Raw genomic sequence first — 27,051 nt, 5'->3', positions numbered from 1 at the left:
AAGAAGAATATCAACGCATCCAGCCAGCCAAGTGACCTCTGACAACTCCAGAGGACTGCCTGTACCCCAAAGGACCAAGCACTCCCGAGGGCAGTGGCACTGTCCAAAATAAACTTTCAACCAAGGACTCCCACCTCACTCCAGATGCGTGTGTCCTGACCCCTGTGCACCCAACGTCTACGGCCCGTGTCCAGGTGGTCCACCCTGCAAGAAAGGTCCCCTACGCGATTGGGAGCAAGAGCCCACCCGGGGTTGAACCCTCTAAATCTCCACGCCGCCGCCTGCAGAGAGAATCCAGAGGACCCCCATGAACACGAGCTCCAGACAAAGATATCCGACGCCTAAAGGACCCACTGCACCGCAGCCCCCAGGCCTTGGAGAACCAGTCCACATGTGCAGCATCGACCAGCAGGTGACCCTCTTACCTGTCCGACCTGTGGTGTGCCGGAGACACCCACCAGGCCTCGCCTGCAGCCTCTAAGTGACCCACGGGGTCCCCTCTTAGAGTTGCATTGGAAACCCAACACCCTGGTTTCACCCTGCACCCGGCCGCCCTAGTGCAGCTGAGGGTGTGTGTTTTGTGCCTACTTGGGGCCCCTCCAGTCCTCTCTTGAACCCCACTGGTCTGCCCTGCAAGTCACGGGTACCTATCTGCTAGCTGACTGGATTCCGAGTGCCCCCATCTTCATAGGAGCCCACGTTAACTTGGCTCTCCTTTGACCTCCGCACCCGACCAGCCCCGTGTTGCTGGTGGTGGGTGTTTGGGTGTTGAACCCCCAACGACGGACTACCTAAAAGCCGGAGATAAGAACTGTAAGTTGAACACATACCTGTAAAACTGTACAACCTTTTCTTCCCACAGGAACTGTTGAAAATTGCAGTTGGTCTATTTTTAAATAGCTTTTTGCCATTTTAAAGAAAGCTGTATACACTGTTGATTCCATCCAAACTTCTAAGTATAACTATGCAAAGTACCTTACATTTTATGTATTTACCTACATACTGAACCTTGTGGTTCTAGAACTAAACAAACAAAATATATTTTTCTATATAAAATCCTATTGGTCTGGAGTTAAGTCATCACATGTGTGTTTCTTCTATTGCTTGTGGGTGTACAACAAATGCTTTATTAGACCCTCTGATAAGCGTAACTGCTCAACCACACTACCACAAATAGAGCATTAGTTTTATCTATTATTGCCTCGGTCAAGCCTCTGGGGAACCCCTGGACTCTGTGCACACTATATCTCACTTTGATATAGTATATACAGAGCCAGCTTCCTACACCAACCATTCCTTTTGAATTGAGAAGTATTGTGTACCTAGGCATCACTAAACAGTTTCATGCAGTGGCTTTCCTGTTTTGTTATCTTGTTCCATTGGTTGTGACAGCACTGTAGAAACTGTATCAGAATCTGTGTATTTGCTGACTGCCAACATGAAGTCACCCTGTTGGGGTGCTAATTAAAACTTTTAACAGGGAAGTCAATCTGAAAGTGCTATTATTTTGTAAACTCTTACACATTAACCAGTATCAAGATCAATTCCAACAACAATTTTTTGTATACCCTTGGGAAGGAATGTTCTCTACTGCTGCAGTTTACCAAACATCAACTCAGAATTCACAAGATGGTTTGTTTTATTCTCTACAGTCTGTGAGCAACTCTTTTATTGTTTTATCTCTTCTTGAAGATTTTGCTTCCCAGGAGATACTCTCTGGTGTTCATGTCTGGTCTCAGTAGGATGATGTAGCATTTTGGAACAAACATGCACATGACCAAGCCGGTGCTTGATGCCAAGATAGCAAATATCTCTACAGCAACCATATGCTTCCCACGCGTGCTTAGGTAGGCCGGTATGAAAGAGATCCATACACTTCCACACACCAACATGCTGAAAGTGATATATTTGGCCTCATTAAAACTGTCAGGCAGCTTCCGGGCTAAAAAGGCAATCACAAAGCTAATCCCTGCAAGTAGGCACATGTACCCCAGCATGCACCAGAAAGCTTTTGTTGATCCTTCATTGCATTCGATGATGATCTTTCCCAGCTGAGATGTTATATTCTTTTCTGGGAATGGTGGCCAGCAAGCCAACCATGATATACAGAGCATCACTTGAAGAAGGGTGCTGAGGAGGACCACACTATTTGGCAGCTTGGGGCCAACACATCGCTTTAGTTGGCTATTCGGTTTTGTGGCTTTAAATGCAAAGACCACGACAGTGGTTTTGGCCAGTATGCAAGAGAGGCTGAATGTAAACATGATTCCAAAAGCAGCTTGACGCAACATGCAGTTCCAGATACTTGGCTGTCCAATGAAAATCAAGGAGCAGAGGTAGCAGGCAGCAAGAGCCAGAAGAAGGACATAGCTGAGAGTTCTATGGTTAGCTTTTACGATGGGTGTGTCCTGGTGCTTGATGAAGATCAGCAAGATGGTAACCGGTAACAGCGAGCCAGTGACAGCCACACTTGCTAACAAGGCACCCATTGGTTCAGAGAATATGAGGAATTCAATTTCCTTTGGTACACATTTATCTCGGCTATGATTGGGCCATTGGTCCTCTGGGCATTTCTCACAGTCTGTTGAATCTGAAAGATTAAAAATGAAAACATTATTTAGTTTTGATGAAGACTAGTTCTTTTCACAGCCGTGACAGTACAAACAAGTGTGCCAAGTTACCGATTTCAGCATGGATAGACATTAGTGAATTGTAGTCTTGTTTTCTTTATGAGGTTTTTTCACGCATTTGTAGTGTAGTATTTGCTGTAGTGCCCTTATTATGAGCATTACGTGGAATAGTCTTTTCTGTTATGAGCATTAATGATGCAGGATTCTGTGAATCCTACTAAATGTGTTTTTTGTGCTCCACAATGCTAAGATTGGGTTTGCAAAATCACTTACTGCTTTGTGACCTGACCTTTGATATATCTGGTCAATTAGGTGCTCACTGCATTTGTGCTCAAGAACCTCCATCACACCCCACACATCATAAAATACTGCAGTTCTGAGTGCTCATCCAAATAATGTTCCTGGAAAAATTGTCCTACTAGGATTATTGCAACAAAGGGACACAAATATTGCAGCAACAGGTTTTAGTAGACCATATTATCTTTATTCATAATAAATGGAGGTGTATAGACCTAGAACCAGTGTGTGTTCACAATATGGATTCAGGTCAGCGGTATTGAGTGGGAACCAGAAGCATAATGGTAAAACATCTCGGGGGTTGCTAGCGGGTTGGCCAGAAAAACACAAGAGTGATGTGGTGAGTCTCAAACTATTGTGAAATAAGTGAAAGATATTTTCCAGTCCAACCACAAGATGGTTTCATCATCCCAGTTAGTGGCTGACTAAAGCCTGACCTGAGAAAGACTTGCGGATTGAAAAGCAAGGATGCTATTCATTTAAGTTGGGGTTTGAATATGGCAGGCAATTCTTCTAAATGTCAACGGATGCACATGTCTAGAAACACTGAAGCTCTTTCGATCAAATCCTAAAGGCCATAACTGGACAACTTGAACAACACCTTTGTGCTGATGGTTGATGGTCCCCGCCTATGACTTTTCCATTGGTCTTACCTGGGGCACTGGAACTGTCAGTGCCAGGAATTTCAGGGATTAACCCTGGGAAAAGCATATTAGGAAAACTACATCTTCCTTTCATTACAAGAATATATACAGAAAAAGAATGCATTATTACAGACCATAGAATCCATTGTAATTATCTCACCTGGGAAATATATGATGGACAAAACAAAGACATCTTCTTTCCACAAAACTCAATCGATCTTGCTTCAAAAAATGGGCACCCAGGGATCACTCTACAGAGTGCCATAAATGATTCAATGGAAACACCCTTTTGATTGCGACATTTATCTGAAGCCATTAAGAACTTATGACTCATCTGGTTTGAGTTTCTATCACACAACAGATTTCAGAAAACAACTCACCGGATTGGTTGGCAATTTCTCCAGCCGAGCACGGGAGGCAGTCGAAGCAACAGGCTGGTTCTCCTCGACGCTCAACTTTCCTGTATCCGGGACTGCAGCTTTCAGTGCACACAGAGCGTGTGAGCTGCAGGGAAAAGCAAAAGGCACACTGTAAGCACTGGGATGGTATACGAAAACACTGTGGAAGATTGGAACTGCATCGTATTTTACCCATGCATGCGTTTCATGAAAGAATCCCCGGTAAAAGAAGGTATATTAATCATCTTGTCTCAAAATTAGGATTGTTATTTCATTGTATTGATTTCAAGTGCAGCCATACCCACAATTACACACACCCACAACAGCAATCACGTTTAAAGTAGCCAATACAATTTATAGGAGGAAAATCGGATTGCTTTTAGCAGAAACCTTCACTGTTCCCTGTGAGTACTAGAATGCTAAATAGGAGACATTTCATACTCTAGAGCATGGGTACTCACGAACTTTTTCTTGGGGGCCAAAATTGCAGTATGGTTTGCGGCCGAGGGCCGCACTGAAGTGACAGCGGGGGTGGGAGGGGGCGGGGCTTATAGGGGGGCACAACCACCCGCCCCCTTTTTCAAAACATTGCTAAACAATGCTGCATTTTGAATCCAGGTATAACTACAAACCTACCCCAGTAACACACACAGTGCACACACACACACACAGCGCCATCTGCACACAGCGTCTTCTGCTCTCACCCCTACCCCAGTAACACACACAGCGAGATCTGCACACAGCGCCATCTGCTCTCACCCCTACCCCAGTAACACACACAGCGCACACACAGCGCCATCTGCTCTCACCCCTACCCCAGTATCACACATAGCGCCATCTGCACACAGCGTCTTCCGCTCTCACCCCTACCCCAGTAACACACACAGCGCCATACACACACAGCGCCATCTGCTCTCACCCCTACCCCAGTAACACACACAGCGCGCACACACAGCGCCATCTGCTCTCACCCCTACCCCAGTAACACACACAGTGCACACACACAGTGGCATCTGCTCTCACCCCTATCCCAGTATCACACACAGCGCCATCTGCACACAGCGTCTTCTGCTCTCACCCCTACCCCAGTAACACACACAGTGCCATACACACACAGCGCCATCTGCACCCAGCGCCATCTGCTCTCACCCCTACCCCAGTAACACACACAGCGCACACACACAGCGCCATCTGCTCTCACCCCTACCCCAGTAACACACACACAGCGCCATCTGCTCTCACCCCTACCCCAGTAACACACACACAGCGCACACACACTGTGTCATCTGCTCTCACCCCTACCCCAGTAACACACACACAGCGCACACACACTGCGCCATCTGCTCTCACCACTACCCCAGTAACACACACACTACATTAAAAACAAATAAATAAATAATCAAAGAGCCTTACCTGCCTTAACAAAAGAACTGTAAAGATGCCACAAATGTACAACGGCACGGCAGGCGGGTGGCAGACGTGGAGACGGTGACAGGAAGCAGACAAAAAAGCCCCGTAAAAGTTAGCTGCAAGCGCTAACTTTTAAGGGGCTTTGGCTTCCCACCACTAGCCAGGATCGTCATGGAAACGCCATAACTAATGGCCGACGTAGGTAAACATAGAGGAGGGCCGCGGGAGCATGCGCGAAGTAGCCACTATTGCGCATGCTCCTGCGGCCCTCTTCTATGTTTATGCACTGTGGCCATTATTATATGGCGTTTCTCTGACGTCCGCGGGCCGCCAAGATAGATCCGTGGGGCCGCTGGCGGCCCGCGGGCCGTACTTTAAGTAACGTCGCTCTAGAGTCTGAACTAAAATTGCCCTACCTCTACAAACTATCTTAAATCCCTGCTCAATATTGCCATCGTGTTTACAAAAACAGAGTGTGAGAGCAAGAATCTATAAATTAAAAACAATTTGTGTTCTGCATTATGGACTTCTTTCATCTCTATATCCTTAGAGCATTGGGAGGGGGGCCTTATTTACAAGCCCTGAGTCCCGCGGAACGTCACTTTTTTGATGCTCCTGTGGTGCACACTGCAGCGCCATATCTATGAGGCCACGTAAAGCCACCCTTCATGGCTTTTCATGGCCTTGCAGCTAAGGAAAGAGGAAACGCAGCACAAGTCGTTGTGGTGCATGATACTGCGACAGGGAGGCGTTCCATGGGCACTCATGGCATTTGACAGATTCACAGATTTACAAGCTTTTGGCTTTTGACCATTGGGAATGCATCAAAAGCTGAGGCATAAGGGAAGGGCAATGAGGAGAAATAACTTTATTTCTCCTGGTTTTTCCTCGTTTCCTCGTTTTCCCTTTTTTCTATGTGTACTGCATTGTGCAGCACACATAGAAGGAGGACAAGGTATCCATTGATTGTTTTTTTGGAGTAAGGTGCCCCTTCCTGCACAAAAACAATCATTTCTACAATCCAGACAGCCTTGCACCATGGTGCAAGGGTGCCTGCGTTGGCACATGGCAGCCCATTTTACGCCAAAATATCTTTTGGTGCAGGGCAGCACAGCAGCAATCCTTGCAACGCTGTTCTGCTCCAAAATCCCATAAATGAAGCCGTGGGGTTCTAAATATTAAAGAGCTGTGTTACATGTAGAAGAATTTACATGCACTTACTAACTTAACGTAAATGAAACCTGTTTCTGCCATGCTCATGCTAGCTTGCTATTACCACTTGAGCCTCATATGTCCTGAGTTCTGGCACAAGAGATGCAAACATTTGGAACCAGCTTACTCAGCTGAACTATTTACATTTTTATTACTTTTGAAGACATATTTCTCGGGAGTTCACCTAAGTACATGTTTATTTTTATCATGTGACTGATAATAAACCTGTGTGTACAGTAGAGTACATGCTGGGGTTCTATCTTGTTTTGGGGAGCTGTGCTTCATTGTTGGTGTATTGGAAGTACCTGATCAGCAAACTCTGTCACTATTAATTTTAGTGCATATGCCTCTGGACAATGAGGCTGGAGAACTACTGTTATTGTTAGGTACCACTCCCTTTTCTCTGTACCTGGCAACACCCCTTCTGAGAAGGCCACTAACCAGTCCCTCGATCAAGGGGTGACTCAGTCATGCTGTCTGGGGTCTGCTTTGGAGGTTGCTCTAATCATTCCAGGGCGGGGAAGCAGGAGGTACAAGTGGACCCCTGATCTACAACTGCCCCCCAGTAGCCTGTCTCCAGATTAAGGGTCTTATCACAAATAATGGTTTGTCAGCTCACACCTCTAATGCAGACAATGCTTTTCAAAATAACTGATGTGAAGCATGAAATACACCTCCCTGAAAAACCAACATTCCGAGAGAGAGTTGTGTACTCAGTGGCAGAATGCAGCATGTAGGAAGCTGGCCTGGTGTGTGGTGAACACCTATGGTGTTATCACCCTATACCAGGCCAGGTATCCCCTATTAGTAAGGTGTAGTCAGTGTCTAGGAAGCCAGGTTTCCTAGAGGTAGCTGTGGATGAGCAGCCAAGGCTTATCTAGGAAACATGCAATGATCATGCAACACCACATACAGTCACACAGCACTGACACACATGAAAGAACCACTCAGGTACTTTATTTTAGTGACACAAATACTAAAATACTATATAGGCAATACTCTACTAGCAGGTGAGTAAACACACTATTATAAACATCTCAGTTGTTAGGAATGAGCATAGAAAGTAATAGAAAACAGTGCAATTTGCTTTGCATTGTGTTACTCTAGATTTGTCAAGGCGCATAGGGTCATGCAAGGTGGCCTTGTGTGGCCTGACAGCCTAACTTAGCAGTTGTGTTGCCCTTGTGCCCCCTTGTGTGGCGCAAGGGCGACACAACTCAATGATAAATTTGCCCCTCATTTTCTCATTAAATTCTACTAACCTGGTGGCTGCCACCCTTCCACAAGATGGCACTGTCATTGATAACAAGATCCAGGCCTCGAGGGGCTGAGGTGTCGAAGGAGCCCACTTTGATGAAGTTTACCAATCCATTTGGCTTTACTTGCCAGTTGATCACATCATAAATGGGTGGTGTATAGCCGTTGGCATCAAAAAAGATGTCCTCTTGGATGTTGGCCTGGAATTGGACCTGCCTAACATAGTGAAGAAGCTGGGTGGGAAGAAACAAGAACAGCTGGTTATGACCTACATACATCTGTTGACTGACAGCAGATACTTTCTACTGGCACTTTCCATAGCTGTACATTGAAACACATGAGTTATTGTTCCTAGTGCAATTAATCAAGGTGTTTGGTTATAAGGGAAGGTAAGCACTGTTGCTGATCTTTAACTGTGCCCTCCCACAGAAATAGGACTTTGTCATGGTGGAGATTTAGTATAGTACCAAATTCTATACATGGGTTGATGAGCATATTATGCAAATGTTCTCGACATGTTGATTGTTTAGCTATATCAGACCCACACAGTGGAGATATAGGCCCTCATTATGAACATGGCGGTCTGGGCTGCAGTGCTGGTGGTGGCGATAATTACCACCGCTGGCATGGCGGCCCAGACTGCCAAATAATATATGTGGCAGAACCACCATTATTGTAACTCCGCCACCGCCAGGGTTCCGCTGCCAGATAGCCTGCCGATGACAGAGTTACACATCTGACAGGGCAGCGCTGCAAACAGCGCTGCCCGCCGGATAATGAGGCAATTTCCACCAGCTTTTCCCTGGCGGTTTACCCCCCCAGGGAAAGGCTGGCTGAATGGGTGCCTCAGGGCCCCCCTGGGTTTTACTGCTCGATTTACGGGCAGTGAAATGTGCGATGGGTGCTGCTGCACCTGCCCCACTGCTACATTGCCACCGGCTCCTATGGGCACCGGCGTCAATGTTCAGGCCCTGCATTCAGCTGGGCCGGCTGGCAGAAACACTTTTTCCGCCCCCCGGCCCAGCTGAATGTACATTATGTGGCCGGGGGCTTCTGCGTGCTGGAGGTCTTTTGTTGACCACCAGCACCAAACTCATAATGACCCCCATAGTGTGCACAGATTCCAGGGGCGCCCCAGAGGCTTGATAGAGGCAATAATAGATAATACTAATGCTCCATTTGTGTTATTGTGGTCAAGCAGTTAGGCTTATCAGAGGGTAGTGTTAAGCATTTGTTGTACACACACAAGCAATAGAAGAAACACACACTTAATGACTTAACTCCAGACCAATAGTCCTTTAGATAGAAAAATAGGTTTTGTTAATTTATTTCAAGAACCACAAGATTCAGTTTGCAGGTAAGTACATAAAATGTAAGGTACTTTGCATAGTTATAATCAGAACTTTGAAGAGAATCAACAATGTATACAGTTTTCTTTAAAATGGTAAAAAGCTGTTTTAAAAGTGGACACTGTGCAATTTTCATCAGTTCCCGGGGGAAGAAAAGATTGTACAGTTCTACAGGTAAGTATTCAACTTACAGTTCATATCTCTGGGTTCTAGGTAGTCCGTCATTGGGGGTTTCGGTTAACCCCAAACACCCACCACCAGCAACAAGGGCCGGTCGGGTGCAAAGGTCAAAGAGGCACCAAATTAACATGGGCTCCTATGGAGACAGGGGGTACTCGGAATCTGGTCAGGCAGCAGGTAAGTACCCGTGACTCAGAGGGCAGACCAGGGCGGTTCAGGAGAGCACTGTAGGCACCAAACACACACCCTGAGCGGCACTAGGGTGGCCGGGTGCAGGGTGAAACAGGGTGTCGGGTTCTCTATGCAACTCTATGAGGAGACCCCGGGGCTCACTCTGAGGCTGCAGATAAGGTCCAGGGGGGCTTCTTGGGCAAACCACCTGCTGGTCAGTGCTGCACTGGGGGTCAGGTTCTCCAAGGCCTGGGGGCTGCGGGTGCAGTGTGTTCTTTAGGAATCCGATATCTTCGCCGGGGGTTCGCAGTCAGGGGGGTCCTCTCAATTCCCTCTGCAGGCGTCATCATGGAGGTTTGGAGAGGTCAACCCAGAGTGGGCTCTTGCTCCCAATCGCCTGGGGACCCTTTCTTGCTGTGTGGACCACCTGGACACGAGCCGTGGGCGTTGGGTGCACAGGGGTCAGGACTCACGCATCTGGAGTGGGGTGGGAGTCCTTAGTTGTAGGTTTCTTTTGGACAGGGTCGCTGTGCTCTGGAGTTCTTGGTCCTTTTGGGTGCAGGGCAGTCCTCTGGAGTTGGCAGAGGTCGCTGGGCCCACTGGACGCATTGCTGGTTTTCTTGCAGGTTTTTTGAAGCAGGAGACAGGCCAGTAGGGCTGGGGCCAAAGCAGTTGTCATCTTCCTTCTTCTCTGTTGGGGGTTTTCATCTTAGCAGTCCATCTTCTTCTTGTAGGTCGCCAAGAAACTGGTGAACTGGGTTGAGGGAGGCCCTTAAATCCTAGATTTAGGGGTGTGTTAGGGGTCAAAGGGCAGTAGCCAATGGCTTCTGTCCCCGAGGGTGGCTACACCCTCCTTGTGCCCATTCCCTTTGGGGAGGGGAGCACATTCCTGTCCCTATTGGTCCCTGTCCCCCAAACCAAGATGGAGGATTCTGCGGGGAGGGGGTCACCTCAGCTTTGGACACCTTCTGATTGGTCCTGGCTGGGGTGGTCACTTCTCCCTGTTTTCCCTAATTTTCCTGCCTGACGTGCAGCCAAAAGTGGGGCTTAGTCCGATGGCGGGCATCTGCACTAGCTAGAGTGCACTGGGGCACTGTAACCTGAGGCTTGAACCTTTGAGGCTCACCACAAGGTGTTACAGTTTCTTCAGGGGGAGGTGTGAAGCACCTCCACCCAGGACAGGCTTTGTTTCTGACCACAGAGTGCACAAAGGTACTCACCCCATGTGGTCAGAAACTCGTCTGAAAGTGGCAGGCTGGCACAGACCGGTCAGTCCTACACTAGCAGTTGGGCGAATATACATGGGGATCTCTAAGATGCCCTCTGTGTGCATTTTTCAATAAATCCCACACTGGCATCAGTGTGGGTTTATTGTGCTGAGAAGTTTGATACCAAACTTCCCAGTATTCAGTGAAGCCATTATGGTGCTGTGGAGTTCGTAATGACAAACTCCCAGACCATGTACTCAATATGGCTACACTGCACTTACAGTGACTAAGAATGGACTTAAACACTGTAGGGGCATATTGCTCATGCAGCTATTTCCTCACCTGTGGTATAGTGCATCCTGCCTTAGGGCTGTAAGGCCTGCTAGAGGGGTGACTTACCTATGCCACAGGCAGTGGTTTGTTCGCATGGCACCCTGAGAGGGGTGCCCTGTTGACTTTGCCTTTTTCTCCCCACCAGCACACACAAGCTGCCAGGCAGTGTGCATGTGCTGAGCGAGGGGTCCTCTAGGATGGTGCCCTTAGAAATCTTCCCTGGATACAGGGCCCTTGGTACCATGGGTACCTTTTACAAGGGACTTAACTGTGTGCCAGGGCTGTGCCAATTGTGGAACCAAAGGTACACTGATGCTGGGGCCGGGTTAGCAGGATCCCAGCACACTTTCAATCAAAGTTAGCATCAACACTAGGCAAAAGGTGGGGGGGCACCTTCCTACAGGCATGCAAACAAAGCATTTATAGTGTGGATAGATGCCTTAGACCAAAGCTTGTATTGATATGGTGCATAGTGATTATCTTGAGCATTGAATGTGATAGTGTGGAGGTGTGCCCAACAACAGCTGTTCTCTTACATGTTTTACAAAACTATGCAGTCAGCACAGAACAAAATAGTTGTGCATCAGGCAGGAGCCAGAGTATGCCACATTGAACCAAAACATAAATTCCACTGTGACATGTGGCCCAGTTTTCTACATTCCATGGGGCATCATATTCAGTGCTAGACAATGGAAGCAAAACTATTGTTGAGGAGATATTTTCCACGTGTGGAATAGAATCCGGATGTCAATACATCAGAAGTGAGACTGAGGGTGGACATAGCGAATGCATTATGAAGCTGAAATTTCCACAAGTAGCAGCAGTGGAAAGATGTAAATCAACGTGCGTTTACTAGACCGGGATGGGAAACAGTGGCAGCTGATAACTGTGGCAAAGCCTTCGATGTTGTGCACATTGTGCAGGAAATGAGGCTGACCAAAGTGGCGCCAGACACTGATTTTGACAAACTCACTGGGAAGAAGATGAAATGGGAAATGGTGGGGAGTGTTGGGCAGAGCAGAGAAACTTTGTAAACCTGGTAATAGAGGCACCATACATGCCATGATGAACAAGCATTTGCCATGCAACAGGTCTCGCGTTTGCTCGTGTTAAAGCTATTAGTGTGGTAAACGCCTAACCAGACTTTTCTTGCCACATAAACCAGTGCTTAATTTGTGCTTATTGTTTCCGGTGCTAAGCACCAGAACTTATTTGTGAGGGCCGGGGCTTATTCTTATGCCTCAAGCATTTGCTGCGAGCAAAAGACACATATGTGAAAGATGGAAGAAGGAAAAACGAAAAAGCGTCATAAAGGGAGAAAGTAGAAAGTTGCAGGATGAGCTGAAGGGGCAGGGGTGGCCGTAAATGGATTGAAGAGGCCTGAGACGGCTTCAGGATTACACTGCCTCCGTATTCAGTGCTTGCAGATTTAATTACAGCAGCCTTGTGTTTAAGAGAAACGCTTTGAGCACTGGCACCTCCTAATTTACAAATTAAGCACTGACATAAACTAATAATGAAAAGTAAAACAGTTTCACATATGCGAGCCGATGGTCGCCGTGAGGAGACACAGAAAAGAAAACAGAAGTTACCTCGCAGTGAAATGTATCGGCAAAAGTGCAATTATCCATGTTACTGGCAAAAGTGCAATTATCCATGCAAGCAGCAAAAGTGCAATTATCCATGTAACAGGGTCGATGTCATGCAAAGCGCTCGACTACTGCCCAGCAAGATCGCGCTGCGCAGGAAATGGAAACATAAAGTAGTAAAGAAAGCAGCTGAAAACACAGAGCCTCGTATGTTTTCAGTCCTTTACCGGTGCGCTCGAGGAGGGCTAAACACCTGAAAAGGCAGGACGTATGCATGCCTTTCACAAATGGAATCAATTGATTTTTAAAAGGCAAGCACACGATCTAATGAAAGTGATGGGCGTGAAATGGACATGGTTAGAAGCCCACAGAGAGATTACAAGATGGTCCACAGCGCTTGCGTGCGCTCGACCCTAAACAAAATGAGGCATGAATGGTCATTAACTTAACATGGACTCCTAATTAGAGTCAGTATTCATTATTTTGGGTGATAATTGTTACAAATTTCTCAGGTCACCCTGAAGGTATGAAGGACTAATTCTGGTTATAGGTAATGATCTCACCTGAAAGTAATGTCAATTTTAGTTATCTAAATTGAACAAAAAAGTGTGGCAAATAATTGTCAAAACGTCTTTGGAAGAGGTGAAATATTAATTAACATTAATTACTTTATGGTCGATCCATGCTGTTGAGAATGTATGACGTTTTTTTTCATATTCTAATAAAATAAATGAATTTTTGTACTTTGATATCAACCTGTCTGCTACCTGTCTGCTTCCCAGATTGACAAAGTGAAAACTTCAGGCTAGGGAACAGCAACAGTTTTCTTTGTGCTGTTCTAGACAGCGATTCTGTGGTTTCTGATGCCTTATTTTGTCTTTGAGATGAGGAGAGACATTTTACAGCGATTACAAGTACCTATGCTTCTTTGTGTTAATCTCAAGACTCAGTGAGATTGGGTGAATTGTCTGAGATCACATAGTCAGGAAACAGTGACAGTTAGTTCTTCTAAGCATGTATCAATGAAGACATAAGCATGAAGACACTTTTCCTACCTGCCATGACTTATACTTGTCAGAGCTGGCACATGACCCATCAGCAAATGGACCGTGTCCTGGATGACATGAAAGCATGTTATGCAGCGCATGAGCTGCAGCATAGGCAGACTTGTAGACATTGTAGGTCACTCTCAGGTCATCAATGTCAGAATAGATTCCTGTGTCACTCAGGTTCTCCATCCCTGAGCATGGTGAAGGTTTACCTTCTGTGCTACCATTTACTAATAATTGTCCTCCAGAAAACTCAGTCCATTGGCAAGCAAATACCTCCTCCCAAAACAGTTTTATGTAGGGGTCCTCTGAAAACCTGGATGGCTTCAGGCTGAAAACAAATTCTTTGAACCCTGGCATTTTTCCATTCCGGATCACTAGGCCTAGAGTACCATCCAGTGCTTTTATAAGGTTCTTGCTGGAAACACTTGGTGCCTCTAAAGCTATCCAAATCTTCCCCTTGAGATCCAGCTCAGCAAGAACTTCCATGAAGGGGTTGACATAGACATCAAATGACAAAATTGCGATCACCTTGGCTGAAGAAAATTTTACCGCTTTCAGAATTTGATCAGTCCTGGCCTTGGAGAAGGTGGTCGGGATTATTTCTGAGAAGGCCACACAAGCCCCACTATCCACTATCTCCTCCTTGAAGATCTGGGTGCTCAGCCTTCCATAGTCACCTTCTTGACTGAGTATTCCCACCCAGGTCCATCCAAAGTAAGCGACCAGACGTGCCAGTCCATAGGCCTGCAGATAGTCTGCAGGGGCAATGCTGAAGAAGGATGGGAAGAGATGCTTGCCATTTGAGATGGGTATTGCTGTGAAGTAGCTGACCTGTATAAAATTAGATTTGTTTCATTGAAGTAATTGTTTTGTGTGGTATTACATTTGTTTTTCTCCTCTTAGATTGACCTTCAATGCTTTCTAGCACTCCAGACACATGCTTTAATTATAAGACACTCCCGTCCGGTATGCTTTGTCCACATCCAATTTATCAGTGTATATTGCTTCTGTTCTACTGCAAAGTGGTGAGAGGGGAGAACCTAGCCAAAGTTGAGTTTGTCTTATCAAACCTTATCACAGCTTCAGTCAGGTAGTAGATCGAGATTCTAGGGAAATGAACACCTACGGGTAACAGTATCTTTTAGGGCTCATTTTAGCAAGGTATATATTTTTGGCATATTTGTGAGCGTACAGAGATAGGTGATTAGTTACTATGGGCATGCTAGGAAAAGGATCTGCGTTACGGCTTTCAGATCACCAGCCTATTGTATCCAGTGCAGTGTTTTCAGCCCTCTATATTTCGTGCCCATTCCAGTGCTTAATTTGACCCTGTAGTGTCATGTGGCGCCTACCAGCACTTATTTTTAGGGGACCGCTACTTATTTTTTGCTCAAGGAACTTTCAACCACAGCAAGAAAGAGAAAAACACAAAACGGGAAAAGGAGGATGTAGGAAGCTGGCCTGGTGTGTGGTGAGTACCTAAGGTGTTACCTTATACCAGGTCCAGGCATCCCCTATTAGTGAGGTGTAGTCAGTGTCTAAGAAGCGAGGCTCTCTAGAGGTAGCTTTGGATGAGCAGCCAAGGCTAATCTAGGAGACATGCAATACCACTGTAGTCACGCAGCACTTACACACATGAAAGAAACACTCACTGTTATTAAAATAAAGGTTATTTATTACAGAAACACGATTACTAAAACACTAGATAGGCAATACTCCAATAGGAGGTAAGTAATCACACTATATATGTACAATAACAGTCAGGAATATGCATAAAAAGCAGTGGAAAACAGTGAAAAGTAATAGGCAATACTGAAGACCTAGGGGAAGACCACACCATGTACTAAGAAAGTAGAATGCAAAGGTTGGGTCCCCACCCAAAGAAGTGGAATCAGTAGAGGGGAGCTGGAAGTACTAGGAAACACCAAATGTAAGTACCAGAGTGACCCCAGCGACCAGGAGAAAAAAGGTAAGTTACTGGTTCTCCCCAAACCCACCCAAAGGACTTCAGAAAAGAATATTGCAAGATCCAGACAAGACTGCAAGAAACCAAATGTGGATCATGGAAGAGGAAGACCTGGAAAAGAATGGGACTAAGTCCAGTTTGCATTGGAGTATCCAGTGGTGGCAGAAGCCACTACCCTCCGATCAGTGGATGCAGGAGTTGGTCAACGGTAAAACGAATACGGTCAGCAATGAAGCACTGGAGCAGATTAAGAGTTCCTGGGTGATGCAGTCCACACCCCAATCCAGATGAAGGATTGCAGTCAGTCTGTGGTGTGGATAAACCACCAACAAGCCTTGACAAAGGCAAATGTTGCAGTAGGTGGAAAAGTGGAGCTACCGGGGACCAGAAAGTTCCAGAGGGACTCAGCCCATAGGGGGGAGTCCCAGGCGACCCTCAGCAGTACAGAGAGTCTGAAGAAAAAGAGGCAGCCTCCACAGAAGACCCACAGGCAAGAAGCCAAGGAGTTGCAGAGATGCCCATGCAGCACACCTGAAGAGAGGTCGCAGGAGAAGCATGCAGAGGGCTGTGCATCGCAGGTAGGAGTGCTGGTAGTTGGGGGTACACGGAGGCTGAAGATCCCTTGAAGGAGATGCCGACAAGCCTTGGTAGCTATAAGAGATGCAGTGCATGGGGGTACTGTCCTACGTGGGAAGTTAAGGGCCTACCTTCACCAAAGTTGGACAGGTGGCAGAGAGGAACAAGGGGACCACTCCAGACCATCACCCTCGATGCAGGATCCTCGCAACTCGGAGTCTTTAATGTTATCGCACTTTTTGCTGAAAGTGTAGACTCTCAATTATTAAGGTTGCAACCTTACTCAACACATAGAGGAAGCCAATTGGGGAGAAGTCACTACAAAAAACCATGCCATTCTCAACAGCATAATTGATCGATATGAGGGGGACCTAATTCAAAGAAAAAATCGTAAGTTCAGAAGGGATCTCTATGATTATCAACATGGGAGAGTCTACACTTTCAGCAAAAAGTACGATAACATTAAAGACTCCAACCTTTCTTTGGATATACAAAATTGTCCAGATACCCTCCCGTAGTCAGAAATTGAATCCTCTGATGACTCTGAAAGAAGTCTATCAAGTAGACCCCAAGTAAATTTTTCAGAAGAGGCAAGACGTTATCGCCTGGGAACTCTAAAAGACATACAAGCAAAACCACCAGATACTTCAATGGAAGTACCAAGTACATCAGGCATACAAATGAGAGCTTGCAGAAAACCCACCAGACCATGACATATGACGAACAATTGATAGTTAATCTCTCTGATCATGAACTTTCCTCAACTGACCAATCGATTTTGAACCGAGGTCTTTCCTTCTGTCCCACCAATCACTGGAATATCACCCAAACAAAAACTGACTTATTTAAATGTATATGTCACCTAAAACTCAAATCTTTCTTTTCTACCATTTCCCCTCTTTCCACTCCATCATCACTCGCTCAAAGCTCGAGTGACTTTTCTGTTCAGGACCTAGAAGACATTGCTCTTTTATGTAATCTATCCAACACTGTTGAACCAGACCTCCCACTTTCTTCAATAGCTCAAGAACTTGATCTTGACACTAATCAATATCACCCCTTTGATTTAAGACCTAAATCCATCTTCACCCCCATCCTCCCGGCAGGTAATTTTGCTGACCTATTTTCAACAGCTGTTCTGAGGGACCTTGAGCGAGAATATAAACGGTACTGTGATAAACGAAAATACCTACCTTCCAACACCAACAGAAATCAAGCACTGGCTATATCACAACTGAGCAAAAATAGTCATATTATTATCAAAGAGGTTGACAAAGGCGGGAATATTGTTATTCTCAATACCCATGACTATCTGCAGGGAGCCTATCGACATCTTCAGGACACGAACTGCTATAAAAAACTTTCATATAATCCAACAGCTGAAATTCAACAAAGGCTGTCTGACCTTCTGGAGTACTGGTACTCTTGTCAAACCCTCTCAAGTAAAGAAAAAAATGTTCTCCTTCTTCAGTTTCCCACCATCCCTATACTATGGGGGTCATTCCGACCTTGGCGGTCATGGACCGCCAGGGCCGGGGACGGAGGAAGCACCGCCAACAGGCTGGCGGTGCTTCTGGGGCAATTCTGACCGCGGCGGTAAAGCCGCGGTCAGAAAAGGGAAACCAGCGGTTTCCCGCCGGTTTTCCCCTGCCCCAGGGAATCCTCCACGGCGGCGCTGCAAGCAGTGCCGCCATGGGGATTCCGACCCCCTTCCCGCCAGCCTGTTCCTGGTGGTTTACACCGCCAGGAAGAGGCTGGCGGGAACGGGTGTCGTGGGGCCCCTGGGGGCCCCTGCAGTGCCCATGCCACTGGCATGGGCACTGCAGGGGCCCCCTAACAGGGCCCCATTAAGATTTTCAGTGTCTGCAAAGCAGACACTGAAAATCGCGACGGGTGCCACTGCACCCGTCGCACACCAGCAACTCCGCCGGCTCCATTCGGAGCCGGCTTCATCGTTGCTGGGGCTTTCCCGCTGGGCGGGCGTGCGGCCTTTTGGCGGTCGCCCGCCTGCCCAGTGGGAAAGTCAGAATGACCGCCGCAGTCATTTGACCGCGGTACGGTCTTTTGGCGGGCGGCGCCCGCCCCCCGCCGGGGTCGGAATGACCCCCTATATCTCTTACCCAAAATTCACAAAAAAGGCCACCCACCAAAGGGCAAACCGATATTATCAGGCATTAACTCCACGTGTTCCAATCTGGGCACTTTAATTGATAAGGAGCTACAGCCTTTTATGACAAACTTACCCTCCTTCGTCAGAGATACCAAAGACATCTTACAAAAGTTACAAAATATCGATTGGCAACCTGATTACTTTCTTGTTACCACTGATGTAGTCAGCCTCTACACATCTATAAAATACAGCGATGGTTTAGAAGCCGTCCGAAAATGTCTTTTACCAAATCCGTGAAATACATGGCACGCAACTCTATGATATTGGAGATGTTGAAATTTTGTCTAGAAAACAATTATTTTCTCTTTGACTGTCAATACTATCTACAACTTCAAGGGACAGCGATGGGGGCGAAATTTGCACCACCGTATGCCTGCATCTTGATGGGAGCAGTGGAAAACTCCTGGCTTTGGAATGACCAAACTGAGCATCTTTCACAGCATATAATCTTTTAGGGACGTTATATTGATGACATTTTGCTAATTTGGCAAGGCCAGAAGGATCTTCTCAACCAATTCTTACAGATACTAACACCCAATAGATGGGGCATTTAGATCACATATCAAATCTCCAAATCCTCAGTGGAATACCTTGATCTCTTGATTTTCATTCAAGATAACAAACTACAGACCAGGTTTTTCCGGAAAAAAACAGCGGCCAATTCAATTCTTCACGCTACCAGTTGTCATCCTCCCAGCACCATCCGTAATATCCCTCAAGGTGAATACAGGAGAGCGAGACTGAACTGTACCAACACATCCGATTATGAAATCACTTCCACTCAAATGACTGAGAGACTGACAGCCAGGAGTTACAACCGCATTTCACTTAATATCACGAAGGACAAACTGAGAGACATGGATCGTAACAAGTTGCTAAATAAACCCCATCAGACCAGTAAGAATTCGGTCATTCAGTTCATTACAGAGTTTCACAATGGCAATCACCTCATTCGAAAACATTTGAGAAAACACTGGTACTTGCTACAGAATAATCCTTCCATTAACCAACATATAACCAATTATCCATAAATAGGTTTTAGACGGGCTCCCAACCTAAGAGACAAACTATGCTCATCTTTCTTCCACGTGAAGTCACCTACTACATTTCTACCCCCAAAACCAAAAGGTTTCTACACCTGCGGCAAATGTTCTATTTGTAAACTGGGTCTCTCCAAATCTAGAACAGTCATCATAAATAATCATAGCCACCATATTAATGACTTTATAAATTGTGAAAGTTCTAATGTTGTCTACGCAATCTGGTGCTCCTGTAATCAAGCCTACATCGGCAGCACTACCCGTTCACTCAAAACTAGGACCCAAGAACATTACCGTAACATACAGAAACTGGATATGAAGGCCCCACTAGTAGAACATTTTTCTGAATTTCATCCTCATCAACGTATCTTTACTTTCAGTGGTCTTCGACGAATTACAGCATCCCCAAGAGGTGGCAACTTACTTGTACGACTGCGCCAGGAGGAAAGACGTCTGATAATTCAATATGATACAGTAAATAATGGACTTAACAAAGATCATGAGTGGCATTTTTGGCTAATGTAAAATGTTTGTTATGCATTGTTATCTTTTGGTGATTTTTCTTGCCAGACAGGACTACTTTTCCATTTCCTCCTTCTAATAATATACTTTTGTTGCTGTCGTTTTTCTTTATGTTTACATCAATTAGTCATTAGGCATCAACAACTCTGATGTACTTTGCCCATTGTATTACATTAGTGTTTCTTCAAATTACCAGGTTGTTTTCAGACCTGGTTTCAACCTAAGAGGTAGTATAATTATTATTATTGACTTTTATTATATATATCTCTTTTACCCACATCTTTTCTTAATACTCTTACTGTTCACTCTCCCTTCATTTCCTTTCTTTCTCATCAATTTTCTCATAAATTTTTTCATTTCCTTTTTCCTTTTTTCTCCGTCCGCTCCTCGGACGAAGGTAAACACCAGAAACAAGATGGTGCCGCCCATTACCTAAACTCAAGATGGCGCCGCTTATTATTGCTGTAGACAGTCCTTTTTCTTTGTCCACACCTCATCGTCAACACTGAGGTAGGACTTTCAGTATATTGAAACACATTTAAGATGCGGAACCAGGTAGACGCGTCAGCCTCCGGTTTAAAAATTAAGGCAACGGACGCGATTGCCTCAATATTTAACTGCACCGAATTTACACAGGTGAGACTGGGGCTCCGATCCAGTGCCCCCTTTTGTCTAACTCTATGTAGCCATTATTAGTCTCATGTCGGGTTAGTCTCGACATTCCAATTCTTACTATATTGTTATTACTTACCGACTTCGCATAGTTATTAGCTTCCCAAAAAGGAGCAACTCATGCTTTCCCTCGAGTGACGTCGTGTTACTTTTGCGTTTTGTTAAGACTCTCGCATCTCCCATAGCAATATACTACATCATTCTAATTAAGGCTGCTAATATGAGGTGTCACTTCCTTGTCTGCTTTTCAATAATGATATTTTTCGTTGACCTTTCACAATATTGTTCAACTTTACTGTAAATGTTACATGTCGACTTTATTTATTTATCTTGCAGATAAGCAGAATGGAATAATGCTTATACAATTGTTTGTTTTGCAAGCTGCATATTGTATATATGGTATGTTTATAGTTACATGTTGAGTTATAAACTTTTTTGACAAAGTCATTCTTCTCTAGTGTAACACCAATTAGTATACTTATCTCCACTCTCCCTTCCCCAATTTATACACGGTAATAGGCACTACTAACCTTCCTTTCAAGATAATTATTTGTTGTTTTCTCTGTCCATATTCCCTTTAATAACTAGCAGGTGACTTTTTCATGCCTCCTCTCTTATCACATTCTTTTAATTCACATCTCTCTTAGCTTGTAAGGATACAAGCATAAGCACTTGTAACTACCATCCTGATTTAATTGTTCACTCTCCAATTCTCTTGCATTCTTCACCCTTTTCGGACCACCACTTATTTGGTTAAAGTGTTTTTGAGAACAAAATTTTGCTGCACGATCTCGGGCTTCTAAATCCTGGTGTTGCTTTCTCTTATCATCTTCTCCTTTTTTAAAACAACCGTATTATATCTTCTCTAGTCACAAATTGTTTTTCCTCTTTTCCAGCCTTGAGAAAGCCTTGGTGTAGGCGTCTGTGGGGCGAAACACGTGTTGGCTGACCCTCGGTTTCTTCTAAAGAACACATCCTGTTTTATCTCAACTGGGTGTCACATATCTACTGAAATAAAAATTCTCATTGGAGCAACAAAGAGTTTTGGCGTAATCTCGTACATCAAATTTACTGAACTTATGGCATATTGACTTTAAAAAGACTGTTTAAGTGGGACCTTACCTTCTCTTTATCAGTGTATTTCGTTTGGAGGACTTGGGTCCATGTCCTCTGGTCAAGCTCCCACGTTATTAATAAGGCATTCTACACAGGAAGTTTGTGTCTTTGGACCCTCTCCTTTTTGGAGTACCTCTTTGTTATTAAGCAACAGGAGGACATAAACTTGTCTGTCTGAGAGGTGGCAGGAGTGTGGGCAGCCCGGAACACCTCAGAAATCTGGGAGGAGCAATGCTGCTGAGTGCATGGAATCATACAACCAATACTAGCAAGAGTATTGGGGAATGATTCCGGTACCATTGATACCAATTATGCCAAGGTTCGGATTTACCATTATGTAACTGAACATACGTAGTGGCCTATGTTCAGTACATGCATAAAATGGCATCCCCACACTCACGATGCCCAGAAAAATTGAGCTGTAGTTCGTTGGGGCACCTCTGCTCATACAGGTGCACCCTCACACACAGGTACCTGCACCTTTCCCTCTGGGCTAGGAGGGCCTACCATGGGGGTGACTTACAGTGACCTGGTGCAGTGACCTGAAGTGAAAGGGTGCATGCACCTTTTCACGCAGGCTGCATTGGCAGGTCTGCAGACACATTTTCCATGGGCTCCCATGGGTGGCATAAGACATGCTGCAGCCCATCGAGAACCCCTGGTGCCCCAATGCCCTGGGTACCGGGGTACCGTATACTAGGGACTTAGACGGGGGCACCAGTATGCCAAATGTGGGGTGTTTGTGGTCCAAGCAACCAAGTTTAAAAGGGAGAGAGCACAGTCACTGGGGCCCTTTTTAGCAGGATCCCAGTGCACACAGTCAAAACATACTGACAACAGGTAAAAAGTTGGTACTTTCTTACACAACTCCCCCCCAAATGAGGGACAATAAGGCTAATCTTGCCCAGGTGAGTCTTCATTGTCTAAGTGAAAATATCTGGGGAGCCCCTCTGCATTGGAATGGTTACTTCCCGGTCTATGTTGCACTGTATAGTCCATTCCTTGAATGGATATGGACCACCTCAACAATTTCGGATTTTCACCTTTCCTCTGTTTTAGCCAAAGAAGGGGCTTGTGGTCTGTTTGAACAAGGAAGTGAATGCCAAATAATTATGGCCTCAGCTTCTTGAAAGCCTAAACCACAGCAAGGGCCTCCCTTTCTATGGCTGGCCAACACTTTTCCCTGGGGGGTCAGCCTTCTGCTTATAAAAGCTACATGTTGGTCCTGGCCCTCTGTATTACGTTGTGACAGTACTTCCCCAACCCCTGCCTCAGAAGCATATGTCTGTACTATGAATTGCTTGGTGTAGTCAGGGCTTCTTAGAATAGGTGCAGAGCACCTGGCCTGTTCTAGATCAGCAAAAGGTTTTTGGCAGCTAGCTGTCCATAAAACTTTCTTGGGCATCCTTTTTGAGGTGAGTTCATTAAGAGGGGCTACAATGGGGACATAGTTCTTAATGAACCTCCTGTAGTATCCTGCGAGGCTAAAAAGGTTTTAACCTGGGTCTGGATAGAAGGGGGAGTCCAATCCAAAATGGTTTGGATCTTCCCCTGCAGTGGCTGAATCTGGCCTCTATCTACCCGGTGGCCCAAATATACCACTTTCCCCTGCCCTATCTGGCACTTAGAGGCCTTGATAGTGAGGCCTACTTTTTACAGGGCCTCTGAAACATTCCACAGGTGGACCAGGTGATCCTCCTAGGTGGAGCTAAAAACAGCTATATCATCAAGATAAGCGGAACTATAGTCTTCCAATCCTTGGAGAACTGGATTTACCAGCCTTTGGAATGTGGCAGGTGCATTTTTCAGTCCAAAGGGCATCACTGTGAAGTGATAGTGCTTTCCAGTGGTAGGAAATGCTGTTTGGGCTTTAGCATCATTTGGTGTCAGTGAAAACATTTCTGAGAACTGTCCCAGGAGATTTCTGAAGTCCTCTTTCTGGGACTCAGAGAGGCAGTCAGCAAGTACTACCCCATCAATTGAGCCATTATCTGCAGTGTGCGAGAAGAGGTCAGGTAGAGGGTCACTCTCTTCTTCCTGTCCCTCATCAATTGCCATGAGTAGGGTCAGATTAGCCCTGTCATAGTAGGGCTTAAGGTGACTTACATGAAACACCCTAAGGGGGCTTCAGGAAGTGCCAAGATCTACCAGGTAGGTAACCTCACCCTTTTTCTCCAAAATGGTGTGGGGACCACTCAACTTGTCTTGGAGTTCCCTGGTAGCCACAGGCTCCAGGGCCCACACATTCTGTCCTGTCTGGTACACAGTCAGCACAGCCTTCTGGTCATGCAATTGTTTCTGCAACTGTTGGCTGGCCTGAAGGTTTTTAGTGGCCCTCTTCATATACTCAGTCATCCTTGATCTGAGCCCAAGTACATAGTCCACTATGTCTTGCTTGGGAGGCTTGGGAGGTTGCTCCCAGCCTTCTCTAACAAGAGCAAGGGGACCCCTAACAGGGTGCCGAAACAGAAGTTTAAATGGGCTGTAGCCCATACCCTTCTGAGGGACCTCCCTATAGGCAAAGAGGAGGCATGGTAATAGGACATCCCACCTCCTTCTGAGCTTCTCAGAGAGTCCCATGTTTCTACCTTTGAGAGATTTGTTGAACTTGTCTACCAAACCATTGGTTTGGAGGTGGTACGGGGTGGTGAACTTATAAGTAACACCACACTCCTTTCACACTGCTTTCAGGTATGCAGACATGAAGTTTGTACCTCTGTTTGATACCACCTCTTTAGGAAAACCCACTCTTGAAAAGATTCCAAGAAGGGCTTTGACCACTGCAGGAGCTGTAGTAGTCCTAAGAGGAATAGCTTCTGGGTACCTGGTGGCATGGTCCACCATTACCAGTAGACATCTGTTCCCAGAGGCTGTGGGAGGGTTTAGGGGGGCAACAATATCCACCCAAACCCAGTCAAATGGTACCCCAACCACTGGAAGTGGAATCAAGGGTGGCTTTGGGGTGCCACTCGTCTTGCCACTGGCTTGACTGGTGACACAGGAGCGACAATACTCCTTTATGTCTTCTGGCATGTGGGACCAGTGAAAGTGAGGGACAAGCTTGTCCCATGTTTTGCTTTGCCCCAGGTGACCTGCCAGGGGAATGTCATGTGCCAAGGATAACAGGAATTCCCTATACTTCGTAGAGACCACCAATCTCCTGGTAGCACCGGGTTTGGGGTCCCTTGGCTCTGAGTAGAGGAGACTTTCTTCCCAGTACACCTTTTGAGTGCCACTGACATCCCCTGCCTCTTGAGTGACAGATTGATGCCTCAAGCCCTCCAGTGTGGGACAGGTCCTCTGTTAACTACTGAACTCCTCCCTGGCAGGCCCCCTGCACCCAAGAGCTCAGCTGTGTCAGCTTGCAGCTCCTCTGGTGTAGGTTTTCCCAAGGAAGTGAATTCTTCCCCTTCTGGGGTTGAATCCTCACTGGAGATTGGGGTAGGGGGCACTTTCTTACCCTTCCTACTCTTGGGTTTGGATAGATATTGGGCCATTGTTCCAGGCTCTTTCTGCTTTTTGGCCTGTGCTCTTGTAAGGGCAACAATATGCCATGGGATGCCCAGCATTGCTGCATGGGCTTCCAACTCCACTTCAGCATAAGCTGAACCCTCCAAGTCATTCCCTAGTAGACATTCTACAGGTAGGTCTGTAGACACTACAACCTTTTTAGTGCCAGTAACCCTCCAAATGTTAATCAATAACTGCCCTGGAGTGGCACCAGTGCTTAATTTGTAAATAAAAAGGTGCTGGTGCCTAAAACCCTCCTCTTAAACACGGGCTTGCTGCATTTAAATGTGCGAGCACGGAATTCTGAGGCAGCATAATTCTGAAGCCATCTCGGGCCTCTTCAATCCATTCAAAGACACTTCCTGCACCTTCAGCTCACTCTTGCAGCTTTCTGCTTTCTCCCATGGTGACTATTTTTCTCTTCCTCCACCTTTCCCATGTGTCTTTTGCTCGCAGCATATGCTTGAGGCAGAAGAATAAGCCCCGTCCCTCAAAAATAAGTGCTGGTGCTCAGCACCAGAAACAATAAGCACAAATTAAGCACTGGGTAGCACACAGTGGTATTGTGAGCATCCCTCCTTTGGTGCTGGTGACCAAGTAGGTTTTGCTCAGGAGACACTAGTTTTTCAGTCACCATTGTGACACTGGCACCTGTGTCCCTGTAGGCCTCAGCCTCAACATCATTTACCAGAGGATGCTGCCTGTACTTACCCATGTTAAGGGGACAGACAGCAAGAGTGGCAAGTACGATGGCCCCATCAAAGACTAACTCTGCCTCAGTGCTCTCTCTAACCAACCCAGCCCCTACTACAGTCCCTAAGGTGAGCCCAGCTACACCCCTGGACTCACTACTGTTAGTAGTCCCCCCACTATTGCTATTGCTAGGGGCATTAGGAGTGGGAGTGGGATTAGAAGTGGTGGTTGGCTTGGTGCCTTTCTTAGAGCAGGAGCTGTCTCCTGGAATATGGCCTTTGTTTTTACTCATATAGCTCTGAGGCTTTTTGAATCTGGGGAAAGAGGATTTGTCCCCACCCCATAGGAATTTTGTGGGCCTGATGAAGACTCTTTAGATTTTTCTTTGTCCCTACCCTTCTCCTGATGCTTACCTGTCTCTCTTTTTGTGGCCACCCCGTGTGAGTTTTCCTACTCACCCTGGTGCGGACCCATTTGTCTGCCTTCTTCCCCAATTCTTGGGGAGAGGTCAGATCAGAATGCACCAGGTAGTGATGCAACAAGTCAGACATACAGTTATTCAAAATGTGCTCTCTCAAGATTACGTTGTACAAGTCCTGATAATCACTGACTTTGCTCCAATGCAACCAGCCTTCCAGAGCCTTTACAGAACAGTCCACAGAATCTACTCAATCTTGGGAGGATGCTTTCCTGGTTTTTCTGAACTTGATCCTGTACTGTTCCATTGTGAGACCAAACCCATTTAAAAGTGCTGTTTTCAGAACTGAGTAGTGGTGTGCATCCTCTTCCCTGACAGTAAGGAGTCTGTCCCTCCCCTTGTCAGAGAAGGAGAGCCACAAAATAGCTGCCCACTGCTTTTGGGGGGACCCTCTGTACTTTACAGGCCCTCTCCAAAGCAGTGAGCCATTTGCAAATGTCATCCCCCACTTTGTAAGGGGAACTACCTAGTTCAGGTTCCTGGAATCAAAAGAGTCCTCCCTGACCCTAGTGTCCCGGAAACCAAAACTGCTGCCACCATGGGGTGCTAACCCCATACCCTGCCTCTCTCTCTCCACT

The 27,051-nt window shown here is 46.1% G+C and overlaps 1 protein-coding gene across 1 annotated transcript in view; it reads right to left on the bottom strand.

Moving 5' to 3' along the window:
• Nucleotides 1-1,676: 1,676 nt before the first annotated feature.
• Nucleotides 1,677-27,051, bottom strand: part of LOC138267260 (extracellular calcium-sensing receptor-like) — a 57,190-nt gene continuing 31,815 nt past the window's right edge. The window contains exons 3-6 of the mRNA XM_069216118.1: nucleotides 13,734-14,561; nucleotides 7,854-8,081; nucleotides 3,952-4,075; nucleotides 1,677-2,590 (exon numbers count right to left, since the gene is read on the bottom strand). Of these exons, the coding sequence (XP_069072219.1) occupies nucleotides 1,677-2,590; nucleotides 3,952-4,075; nucleotides 7,854-8,081; nucleotides 13,734-14,561 (2,094 nt within the window). The remainder of the gene's footprint in view (nucleotides 2,591-3,951; nucleotides 4,076-7,853; nucleotides 8,082-13,733; nucleotides 14,562-27,051) is intronic.

This window comes from Pleurodeles waltl, chromosome 12, assembly GCF_031143425.1.
Source record: "Pleurodeles waltl isolate 20211129_DDA chromosome 12, aPleWal1.hap1.20221129, whole genome shotgun sequence".
Taxonomy (NCBI): Eukaryota; Metazoa; Chordata; class Amphibia; order Caudata; family Salamandridae; genus Pleurodeles; species Pleurodeles waltl.
This window is presented reverse-complemented; position numbering and strand designations above follow the sequence as displayed.